This window comes from Suncus etruscus, chromosome 1 (assembly GCF_024139225.1).
Source record: "Suncus etruscus isolate mSunEtr1 chromosome 1, mSunEtr1.pri.cur, whole genome shotgun sequence".
Lineage (NCBI taxonomy): Eukaryota > Metazoa > Chordata > Mammalia > Eulipotyphla > Soricidae > Suncus > Suncus etruscus.
The window spans coordinates 67284756-67297838 of NC_064848.1; the positions used below are offsets into that span (position 1 = coordinate 67284756).

Genomic DNA, 13083 nt, shown 5'->3' on the forward strand with positions numbered 1-13083 from the left:
TATTCTGTTTACATAATAGATTTTAGGACGTGAGCTTTGTAAGTTATATTCTTAATATACCATTTTCATACCATTACTTGATTTTAAAGTTGACTAAATCATTTGGGGAGGATATTTAAAATCTGGCTAAAATATAAAACATATAATTTAAAGATACTATGTAGAAAGTCTTGTGGATAAGATACCCAGAGTGAAAAAGAAAACACAGAAAAATTGGTTGTAAAAGTAACTTGATAAAATCCTGTTGAATAATCAAGCAGAGAATATACAAGGTTATAAATTACTGAATTTAATGAATCATGAGTCTTGACATTTACAAACAACCTTATAGATAAGATGTAGCTTCTGTCAGAAGGTATGCATATATCTTTACACTCATTATTGTACTGTGTTCATTATTGGATTCTTATGAAGAACAATAAAAAGATGTCTGTTTTAGAAGTATTTTGATACTATATTTTTATAACGTTCTATGACAGTCAATAAAGATTAAACAAAAGGAAGAAAATTGTTTTTCAAATGTGAATTTAAGTATTTCATAAATGCACAGTTCAGAAATAGCTCCTTTCAATCTGAAATGCCCAAATGAGTATTTTTCTTAAGTATATGTTTTTACAATTTTGGGGGAAGGAATAGCATATAAGCAATAACACATAAAATTCAGAATGCTGTCTGAAAGACAAGATGATCTGAGTTACCAGACTTAGCCATTATTTCTGTTTCCTGGAAACATCTGAATTCTCAATTGCATGTTATGTAGCTATTTAGAAAGTAAAGGTTTCCTTGTTATATTAGATATCAGTATAAATGCTCAGGGAATATATATATATATATATGTATATATATTATGATTATAGAATAAGTCCAGGAACATAGTTCAGTGGGATGGAGATTGTGCTTTGCATGCAAGAAGCCTGTGTTTCATCCCTATCACTCTATAGTAGCAAACTGAGAGCAGTCCCTGAACATCATCAAGTATGTCCTAAGAATTTTTCTAAATGCATACAGAATAGTCTAAAAAGAAAACATTGTGAGAAATTATAATGATCAAAGGCTATTTAGCAGATATATAAAGCCTGTATATTAGCTAATGTTAAGGTTCTTGCCTGGTATCTACCTAATATGGGTTTAATCACTGGTATCCCATATGGTTCCCTGAATTATGCCAGGTGTGAGTCCAAACCAAGCAGATAGCCAGGAAATAGCCTTGAGCATGGCCAGATTTGATCACACAACCCCCCACCCCAAATCATGATTTCTATAATCTACCGTCTAAATGGATTTTATAGATGGACGTTGTAAGACTTTTTTGTTACTATTTTCAAAGCATTAATATTAACTTTTGCAATCATTGCCAATTTTGTGCTTTGGGACCACACCCAGCATGCTCAGGTTTCTCCTAAATCTACAACCTGAAAATTACCATTGGTGCTCAGTTGAACCATATGTATGGAATGCAAGGGTTCAAACCTGGGACTGCCCAGTACAAGGAAAGTACCTTACCTGCTGTAACTATCTCACTGGCCCCACTGTCAGGTTTTTTTTTTTTAAGCAAGACAAATAGTTTAGTATTTATCTGTAAATTGTGAGCTTTTAGACATTGAAATGGTCCTTAGAAATGGTCAAACTCTGTTAGTCTTGGACAGTATTCCAACAAATGAGTTGACTTAACTTCTTATCTTTTTTATTTTAATAACGCTTTTAAATTGAATCACTATTAGATACAAAGCTGTCCATGATTGGGTGTCAGTCATATAATATTCAACACCCATCTCATAACCAGTACACATTTTCTTACTTATCAGTGTCCCCAGTTTTCCATTTGTCCTTCCCCCTGAATTCCCCTGATTCTATTGTAGATATTCTCTCTCTTTCTTTATCTCCCCGCTCCCTCCCTCCCTCCCTTCCTCTCCCTCCTTCCCTTCCTCTCCCTCCTTCTCTCTCTCTCTCTCTCTCTCTCACCCTCTCTCCTCTCCCTCTCTCTCTATTCTCACCCTCCTATTTTTTCCATTTAGACACTGCTTTACAATGTTGCTACTGAAAATGGTATATATGTTGCTTTACCTCCTTTCAGAACCCAGTTCTTCCCCAGGAGTGTTCATTTCACTATCATTGTCATAATTTCTCTGCCCTAATTACACTAATTACACTAGCCCTGTTCTTGTATGCAGCCTTCTGCCATGAACTAATCCTCCTGGGCCCTACTCTATATTGTTTTTAGATATAACTATACACTATGCTTTTATTTTTAATAATCCACAAATGAATGTGATCATTTTATGTCTTCCTTCTCCTTTTTACTCAACATAATGCTTTCCAATACATCCATGCATAAGCAAATTTCATGACTTCATTTTTTCTAACAGCTGCATATATTTGTTGTGTAGATGTGCCGACAGTTTCTTTTTCTATTCTCAACAGTTGGGGGCATTTCCAGATTCTGACTAATGTGAACAGTGCAACTATGAAACACTGAAGGGCATGTGCCTTTTCTTTATTTTTTTTTTCCTGGGCCCTATGGTATGTTCCCAGGACTGGTATTTTTGTCATATGGGATTTTTGAAGAATGTCATATTGTTTTTCAAAAAGGCCGCGGACCAGTCATCATTCCCACCAGCAGTGAATGAGAGTTCCTTTCTCTCCACATCCATGCCATATTCATGCCACCACTAGTTACTGGTTTTTTCCATGTGTGACAGTCTCTATGATGTAAGTTGACATTTCATTGTTTTGATTTGCATCTTCCTGATGATTATTGCTGTAGAGTATTTTGTTATGTCTCTCTAGCCACCTGAGCAAGTTGTGTTTATCTCTTCTCTCCTTTTGTTTGATAGGTTATATGCATTTTTTCTTGTTAAGTTCTACCAGTGCCTTATTTATCTTAGATATTAACTCCTTATCAAATGGTTATTGGGTGAATAGTTTCTCCAAGTTCGTGGATGATCACTGTTTTCTTGAGCAGTAGAATTATTCTTGGTTTAATGTAGTTTCATTTATTTATCTTTTCTTCCACTTGGGTCAGTGATATTTTTGTGTGATGATGTCATAAGCTCTATGTCTTGAGAAGTTCTAAGTTTTTTTTTCTATGGCATCTACTGTTTTCATTTTGATATCAAGGTCTTTAGTCCATTTTGATTTGACTTTTGTATACAACATTAAAAAGAGGTCAAACTCATAGTTTTGCAGGTGTACCAGTTTTCCCAATATCCATTGTTGAAGAGGATTTATCTCTTCTACTTCATATTTCCTACTCATAGTATCAAAGATTAATTGATTATGTTACCTCAGGATATTCATGTTTATTCCGTTTATCTTTTCATCTACTTTTTTTCCCCCCAATACCATGCTGTTTCAATGAATATTAAAGTGTATTTTGAAGCTGGGGAAATGCCTCCCAATCTTCTTTTTTCCAAGGATCCCTTTCTTTGTTTGTGGGAGATCTATTCCTTATGAATTTCAGAAGTGATTTGATCTATTTTCCTTGACTATCGTCATTTTTATAAGAATTGCATTAAATTTATAGAAAACTTAGGGGAGTATTTCCATTTTAATGATGATAATCCTCCCAATCTATGATTAGGTTGATGTGCTTTTATTTTCTTGTGTCCTCTTTTGTTTTTTGAAGCAGTGTCTGTAGTTTTTTTTACTTTTTAGTTTTTACTTTTTTAGTTAAGTTGCTTGATGTTCGTGATTTTATAAGGCACAATTATGAATGGGTTTTTTAATATCACTTTTCGTTTCATTAGATCATGTATAGAAAAGCCATAGAGTTTTGTTTTAATTCTGTAGCCCTGCCACTTTACAATCTAAATCTCTGTTTTTTAAAAGGAATTTTGTAGAGCCTATTGGATTTTCTAAGCATAGCAGTCATGTCATATGTAAATAGTGAGAATTTGACTCTTCCTTTCTAACTGATTCCCTGGTAAGTTCTTTTAATACTATATTGAATAGAATTGGCAAGAGAGGACAAATTTTCTTGTAACAGATTTTAAAGGAATGGCTTTTAAGCTTTTCCCCATTTAAGTATAATGTTTTCTCAGTGGTCTTGTGGTATATAGCTTTGACTATATTGGGAAAGTTTTCTTCAATTCCCATCTTGTTGAGATTTTTTTATCATGAATAGGTACTGGATTTTGCCAATGCTTTCTGTACATTCACTGATAAGATGAAATGATTTTCTTTTCCTTTTATTGATATGGTGTATTATATTAATCGAATTAAATATGTTAAACTACCCTTGCATCCCTGGGAATGAATCCTGCATAGTCATGGCCATGTAACCTTTTAATGGATTTTGTTTGATAGTTATGGCCTTCTTGATATAGTTCTGTTTGCTAGTATTTTGTTGAGGATCTTTGCATCTGTGTTTATCAAAGGAATATCCAGACTGTAATTTCTCTTTCTTTCTCTCTCTCCTCTCTCTCTCTCTCTCTCTCTCACTCTGCTCTCGCTCTCTCTCTCCTCGTCTCTCTCTCTTCTCTCCTCTCCACTATCATCTATCTCTCATCTCTTCTCTGTCTGCTTTTGTATCAGGGTTTTATTAGATTCATAGGAGACTGGGGATATTGCTTTTTCAGTTTCCGTGGAAGGTCTTGAAAGAGGATTGGCTGTAGGTCCTCTTTAAAGATCTGAAAGAACTCACTAGTAAGGTTCTATTTTTTAACAGGCTATTGTTTTGGGAAAGATTTTTGATTATCATTTCAGTTTCCTTAATAGTGATAGGTCTGTTTCAGGTATTCCAAACAATCTGGTTCAACCTTTGGAGGTTATAGGAGTCCATGCCAATTTATCCATTTCTTCTAGGTTTTCTTGTTTTGTGACATAAAGATTCCATAATTAATCTCTGATTTTTTTGTAATGTTTGTTTTATCAAACCATTTTCATCATTTCTGAATTGGTTTATTAGGGTTCCTTCTCTATCATTCACTCACTCTTTGTGAGGTCTTTCTAATCATTTATCAATCATATTTATTTTTTAAGAACCAGCCCCTGCTGACATCTATCTTTTGGATTGCTTTTAGGTTGTCCAATTTCTTAATTATTATTTAGGCCACAACTGTGACAATCAGGGGGTTACGCCTGCTATGGCACTCAGAAATTGCTCCTAGGCTTGGGGGACCGTATGGGACGCCGAGATGAACCATGGTCCATGCTAGATCAGCCACCTCAAGGCAAATGCCTTACCACTGTGCCCACTGCTTCAGCCCTCAGTTCCTTAATTTTTGCCATAAGTTTCTAATTTCCTTCCTCCTACATGCTTTCAGCTCATTTTGCTGGTCATTTCCCAATTTATTAAACTGTGCATTTAATTGATTCAGTATGTCCTTTTCTTTTCTTCTTGATGAATATATGCAAAGCTATAAAATACCATTTTGCTGTGTCCCAAATATATTTGTGCTTCATTCTTATTTGTTTCTAGGAATCTTTGATTTCTTCCTTTCTTTCCTCTCTGGACTTCACTGATTATGTAGTAGTGAGCTATTTATCTCAGGTGTTAAAGGTTATTTCTATGTTTCTATTTATAATTCACTTCTATTTCAGTGTATATTGGTCTTAGAGGATAATTGATAAAAATTTTTTCTCCCTCTTTCTTCTATTTTTTTCTTCAAAGCCAGTATATCCTTGTTGAATTTTAACCTGGTTGATCACTCAAGAGTGGACAACATGGTATTGAAAGTCTGCAACTATTTTGTGGCTATATTATATTTCTTCAAGTCTTTTAGCAATTATTTTAAGTATATTTTTGCAGGATGCTTCTGTGGTGCATAATATTTTTAGAATGTGATTTCTTTTTGATGCACTTATCCCTTGATTAGGAAGTGACTTTGTCTTATAACCTTTTTGAGCCTGAAGTCTATATTATTTGATATTACTATGACTACCCAAGCCTTTTAAGGGGAGTGTTTGCTTGAAAGATTGTCTTCCATCCTTTTACTTTGAGTCTGTGATTTGGATGTTCATTTATGTTTTTTGCAGGCAGCAGAATGGTGGATTCTATTTTCTGATCTATTTTACTACTTTGTCTTCCTTCCTTCCTTCCTTCCTTCCTTCCTTCCTTCCTTCCTTCCTTCCTTCCTTCCTTCCTTCCTTCCTTCCTTCCTTCCTTCCTTCCTTCCTTCCTTCCTTCCTTCCTTCCTCCCTCTCATCCTTCCTTCCTTCCTTCCTCCTTCCTTCCTTCCTTCCTTCCTTCCTTCTTCCTTCCTTCCTTCCTGTCCTTCCTTCCGTCCTTCCTTCCTTTCCTTCCTTCCTTCCTTCCTTCCTCCCTTCCCTCCTCTTACCCTCCCTTCCCCTCCGCTCCCCACCTTCCCTCCGCTCCCCTCCCTCTTCTTTTTTTCCTTCCTTTCCCTCACTCAGTGATGCTGAAGGGTTTACTCCTGGCTGTGAGCTCAGAAATGGCTCTGGCTTGGGGAACCATAGGGGACCCCAGGGGGGATCAAAAATGTCCACCCTCGACTAGTGAGGGCAAGGCAGAAGACACCTTACCACTTGTACCACCGCTCTAGCCCCATGCTCTGTGTTTCTTAATTGGTGTATTTTGTCCATTGAATTATTGTGCCTTCTGTGTGTAGGAGGTTTGGGTTTGTTTGTGGATATTTTTGTTTGTTTTGTTTTTGCCCTAAATTTCTCTGACAGTTTCTTCTTTTAGGATGTTTTGTTTTGTTTTGTTTTGTTTTGTTTTGTTTTGGAGGTCTTTAAAGTTTCTGAGCTGTTGTTTATCCATGAACTTTTATATCATTTTCTTCAAACTTGAATGAGAGTGTGGCTGGGTGAAGGGGTATTCTTGGTGAGATGTTCATTTCACTGAGGGTTTTTTTTTTTTTTAACTATATCCCACCACTGTCTTCAGGCCTGAAAGTTTGTTGTGATAAATCTGCTCTGAATCTTAAGGATGTTCTTACATATGTAATTTTTTTGCTGTTTGCAGATCTGTTTCTATGGTTTTCATCATTGGAAGAGGGTGTCTTGGGGGTATTTTTATTTGGGATCTCATTTTTCTGGTCTTCAGCATTTCAGAATGTGGGTGCATGTGTTCTTTATCTTTGAATCCTTCTCATCATTGATATCTTTGACTGTTGCTTTTCCTGAGGGTTATTTTTTTCCCCACCTCGCCTGGTTATTTTTTTTTTGACTCTTTTTTTTTTTTTTCTCCGTCTTATGTTGTCTGAACATCATCTTTGAACTCAATGACTTAGTCCTCAGCTGTTACTCTGCTTTTGGGACTTACACTGAAAATTTTCAGTTTTGACATTTATTTTTAGTTTTCTTATTTCTACTTTCATATGCTCCTGTGTTTTATTTTATTTATGGGTAAGAGTTTATGTGAGTTTATGTGGGTTATATAGGTAAAAGATTCTTTTACCCCCCTCTACCTGTCATTTTCAAAACCACCTGAAAGCTTTTATGTATAATTTTATATTTATGGTGATTCCTTTACTAAATTTCATTAAGAGTAATTTTATAGTTCTCATACTAAAATATATATATATATATGCATGCTCAAAATATGTAGGGATTTAAAAGCCTTGGATTTTTTTTCTCTTAATAAAGTAGCAACCTTACAGTCATAGGACTTCAAAAAGACAAGTGTAGTCCTCTGGTGCTAATTATTATTTGAATTGATTCTGTCTTTTCCATTTATTTTTCTTTAACCAAAGTATATCTTCTGTACATTCTGTTATCGTTAGAAAATTATAAAAACAAATGATACAGTGATATGGTACAGGTAAACACTGAAGTAAGTTGTAAGAAAGTCTTAATAGCAACCTTTTGGGCTTATACTCTAATAAATGTTTATAAAATAAAACATAAAACCTTTCTTGGGGATGGGGACATAATGCAGTGTGTAAAAAACCAATGCCTTGCATACTACTATTCTAGGTTGAATCATTGTAACCATATAAGGTCTCTTATCCCCATCAATGAGATTCTCAGTCAAGCATGGCTCTAAAACAAAAACAAACAAAAAATCAAGTGCATACATATTTATTATTCTTTATTTTTTAAATATTTGCAACGTTATTCATTGTTGAATTTTATACATAGAGTGTTCCAGTACCAAATATACCACCAATGTCAACTTCCCTTCACCAATATTCCTTGGTTCTCTCCCACAGACTGCCTCCCTAGTTTTTTGTGGGAGGGCACACACCTATGACGCTCAGGGGTTACTCCTGGCTCTGCAGTTCAGGAAATTGCTCCTGGCTGTCGGGGGACCATATGGGATGCCGAGGGATAGAACCACGGTCCTATCCTAGGTCAGCTGCATGCAGAGGCCAATGCTTTACTGCTGCGCCAATGGCCCCCCTCCCTCCCCCCCCCCCAGTTTGACTGCATCTTTTTAAATTTGGTGGTTAAAGTTTGGATCTCATGTTCAGTGTTGTTGACTTGTGCTTTGGATATTTAGTTTATATCAAGATAGAGGTTAATTTGACTTCCTCCTTTCCGGATTTGATCCCTTTGATTTCATGTCTGATTGTGTTGTTTAGGGTTCTAAATCCAATGTTAATTAAGGATAGAAGGACTTTCTGTGGAATAGGAGAAAACTATTCACCCAATACCCATCAGATAAGGGGACAATAACCAATATATAGGAAAAAACAGACAGAATTTTAACAAAGAAGAAAACATCTAACCCCATTTAAAAAAGGAAAAGATGTAATGAGACAGATGTTTCCTCAAAGAAGAAGATATAGATGGCCAAAAGGGCATAGTGAAAATGCTCCTGGGAGCCTGGAGAGCTAGCACAGCAGGCGTTGGCCTTGCAAGCAGCGGAGTCCAGGGCCAGAGGTGCTTGGTTCGAATTCCGGTGTCCCATATGGTCCACCCGTGCCTGCCAGGGGCTATTTCTGAGCAGAACAGCCAGGAGTAACCCCTGAGCACCGCCAGGTGTTGCCCAAAAACAAACAAAGAAACAAAAAAAAAATTGGCTCCACATCACTAATTAATCAGGAAGGATGCAAATCAAAATAACAATGAGATACCTTCTCATACCACATAGTGTAGCAAATATCACAAAGAACAAGAACAGACCAGTGCTAGTGCAGATATGGGAAGAGAAGGGACTCTTTTCATTCACTTCTGGTGAGAATGCCAACTTGGTCCAGCCTTACTGGCAAACAATCTGATATTCTTCAAAATAACTGGAAAATTGAACTCCCATAGGATCTAGGTGTATACCCTAGAAACACAAAAACAAGTACAGAAAATGCCTTTCTGCACACTTATGTGCATCACAGCACTATTTACAATAGCCAGAATCTGGAAACAATCCAGGTGCCAGTTGAGTGGCTAAGAAACTGTAGAATATCTAAACTATGAAATAACATGCAACTATTAGAAAAAATGAAGTAATTACATTTGCTATATATGGGGTGAACATGGAGAGTGATTATTCTGTGTGAAAATGAGTTGGGAGAGAGAGGATAGACAGAAGAAAAATAGAAAGACAGTATGGTTATAATATTTAGAGACAAAACATGTGAGGATTAGGAAGATAAGGAAGCTTGCCTGATTGAGTAGTGAGATGCAATTAGAGTAGAGAATACTCGACTATTGACAATAATAGATGGACTGATCACTCTGGACCAAAACTCAGTTGCTGAAAGGGGTAAAGTGACATGCATGGCACCCCCTCATTAACTAGTACAAATGACAATTTCAGAACGGGAGAGGCAGAGAGATGGGAGAAGCAAAATGCCTGTTCCAGAGACAGGTGGGGGTGTGGGGGTAGTGAGGATTCATTGATGGTATGAAAGTTGCACATGTGAAGGGTAGTGCACATTCTAATGACTGAAACCCAGTTATGAACATTTCCTGTAACTATGGTGCTTTAGTAAAGCAATTATAAATAAAAAGCTAAAAAAAGTGTAGAACTGTACTTTTTTGTCTTGTACCTGATACCAAAGAGAGATGCTTATATATTTTCACCATTATGAATAATATTGTCATAGCCAGAGTAATAGTATAGCTGGGTAGGATGTCTGCCTTATTTGGCCCAATCCAGGTTTGATCCCTGGCATTCCATATGGTTCCCTGAGCATCCAGAGGTGATTCATTAGTGTATGAGCCAGAATAGCCTTTGACGTGGTTGGGCATGACAAAACATGTTTTGTTTTAAGAGATTTATGAAATTAAGAGGTATTTCAAATACTCTTATAAGTTTATATTATGTTGTAATTATGATTATGAATAAAACATTTCATTAGAGAGTGTAAGACACTTGAGAAAATGAACAATAAGTATGTTCAGAGCTTTATTTTAGAAGTACAGCAGATATTGGGAAGATGCAGATAACAGGATCCTTTTGAGGAGTGGTTATGAAACTAAGGGTGTGTAGATAAATAATTTTGAGACAAGAAGATAATTGAAGGGCATTGAAGAAAAAATGTAAAGATCTTCTCGTAGAAGTAATCATGAGCAGCAAATCTGGGTGTTTAGAGAGTGATTTTTAGGAGATTCAGAAAACAAATGGTGAGGTGTGGTGTGAGTGAAGAAAGTATTGGTGGGGAGATTGGTATGCAGTTCAGGTGGTAAAGGACTTACTCAGCACAGAAAGATGTGAGGGGAGAAAGGCATTGATGACATAAGTAGTCGCCAAGTCTGGGAGTTCGGGTAGCTACAGACCTAGGTTTATGAATGGCAGACAAAGTGTCTTAAAAATTCCTTCTGAAGGCAATAATGAACCATTAGAAGATTTATATAAAATTTTTATTTGTATATTTATATCTTAGAAACAATCCCATAACAAATTTGAAACTGGAATAGGCAAAAAGCCCATTTAAGAGAAAGAGAGAAGTAATAATATGGGACAAATATTGAGTTTCAGGCAGTGAGTCTGATAATTGAAAAGAGAACTGGGAGAATTTATTAGACTATAAATTAGAAGGACTTAGTGATTGATGTCGACTTTGAGTAAGTTAGAGTCAATAATAATTTGCTAGAGAGATATTAGTTCTACTGCCCTCTCACACAGAAAAGGAATAGCAAGAAATACAAATTAGTAAGAAAGAAAACTTTCCTAAAGTAGTACACTAAACTTTTACATTTAAAGCCTTTTGTATATTATGAAGTACAGTAGAAAATATAACCAGATGGCTGTTTGAAACCCAAATTTAAAATTCAAATTGTTTTTGCTCACAGTATAGCTAAAAATGGAGACCTTAGATAACTTTTAATATTTAAAATTTCAGAAAATTCAATTCTACAAGCTTTATAAAAAATAAGGATGAGGAGCCAGGGTGGCACTACTTACATGCAGCTGACCTGGATTTGACTCCTGGCATCCTATATGGTCCTCACAGCATCACAAGAAGTGAATCCTGAATGCAGACCCAGGAATAACCCCTTAGCTTTGCCATGTGTGAGCCAAGAACAAAATAAATTAAGTGTGAATAAATAAGTTAGTGCCATAGAAATTAAAGAACAGGCGAGGTTAAGACAGAGAGAACTTAGATATACTTACAGAAAGTCTCTGAAAGCACAAAAGAGAATAACAAAAGGACTGGGAATTTTCTATTTGAATAACTTTTAAATTTCTAATTTTTCTTGGGAGTATATATTTATTTCAAAGGTAAAGGTATAAAGAAAGCATGTTTAAATATAAGTTATAGTCACATGAAAATTAAAAATAAACTTATCAGAACAGAGAAAGTCCAACATGGATTTTGTCAACAGTTACTTCTGCAGATAGGTCAGAAAAGATGTGCAGTTTTTAAGTTAGTATTAGATTTGGACACAAGCAGCTTATTTAAGTTCAATCCTAATGAAGTAGTTCAGAAGCTTGGTTACAATTGTTGGGGATGGACAAAATAGTCACTTCATCAAGGAGAAGCTTGCAAAGGAAGGAAAAGTGAGAAAGGGGGATTTAGTTCGGGGCATTTGCCTTGCACCCTCGGCTGACCCAGGATGGACCTGAGTTCAATCCCAGGTGTCCCATACAGTATCCCAACCCAGGAGCGATTTCTGAGTGCAATACCCCAGGAGTAACACCTGAGCTGTATATCACTGAGTGTGACCCAAAAACCAAAAAGAAAAAAAAGAGAAAAAAAAGAAGGAATTTACTGTTCAAGGTGATTGAACTTTTTGTTCAAGATCCTTATGGTAGAGCAGGTGACTGCAGTCACAGCGATTTATTGCAAGTTACCTAGGAATATTAGTTAAGAAATTTATAAGAAATTGAAATTACTCAGCAAAATTTTCTTAGAAGGAGAAGATCTTATGTGTCAGAGGCAGATACTTATAGAAGGCAAAATCCTAAACTGCAGGAAAATGTTAATATACTTTACCAGAGAATATATCTTTCCTTTGGAAAGTAAATGAAAGTTACACACACAAAAGCAAAACTTCTTCCATTCCAAAGGGCTATGACAACTGATTTAATAAAAACTAAACTGGCATAAACAAGATAGTTAAATTTCTTCCTTTCCTTTCTTTTTTTTTTCCCTGAAGCCGAACAACAACTTACCCTTACACAGAAACACAGATGTACAGCCAAAAACACTGGAGGGAATTACTTTGATACTCAAGGGAGTTCTGCACAAGTGACTACAGTGGTTTCATCCCACAGTATGGTTGAACTGGTGGAATTCAGATGGGCGTCACAGGAGGGCAAACTCATTAGCAGCTCTGGAGGAACTTATCTGATTTGCAATTCAATGGAGAATTCTGGTCACTCAGTGACACACACTACTCGGGCCTCTCCAGCAACAGTAAGTATTTCAATTTTTTATTTGTTGAACTTGTGATAGGCTCTATTATAATTCTTTCATAGAAAGAAAGCAAATTTAGCTGGGCTTTGCACAAAAGAATTTTACTATTGTGGGATCCAGAATACAGTACATGTTAGTATTAGACCCAGCTTAGTGGAGTAGTTGATCATGTAGTGCATATACTATATATATTTCCAGAATATAAAAATCGAGAAGTCTTTTGAAGATAGGTGAAACTCATTCATAACTTATTTTAATAAGCTTTCTTCAGTGAAACACCATAAAGTGCTTTGAATTTCTATTAGATTATTAAATTTAGAGGGCCAAAGCAATAATACAGTAGACAGAATACTTGGCCTTCATATATCTGAACTGA

General features: G+C 35.9%; 1 protein-coding gene across 1 annotated transcript in view; it reads left to right on the forward strand.

Moving 5' to 3' along the window:
• Window positions 1–13083, forward strand: part of RFX3 (regulatory factor X3) — a 331177-nt gene that overhangs the window by 180232 nt on the left and 137862 nt on the right. Inside the window, 4 exon segments of the mRNA XM_049773246.1 lie at window positions 12448–12493; window positions 12495–12570; window positions 12573–12610; window positions 12612–12707. Of these exon segments, the coding sequence (XP_049629203.1) occupies window positions 12448–12493; window positions 12495–12570; window positions 12573–12610; window positions 12612–12707 (256 nt within the window).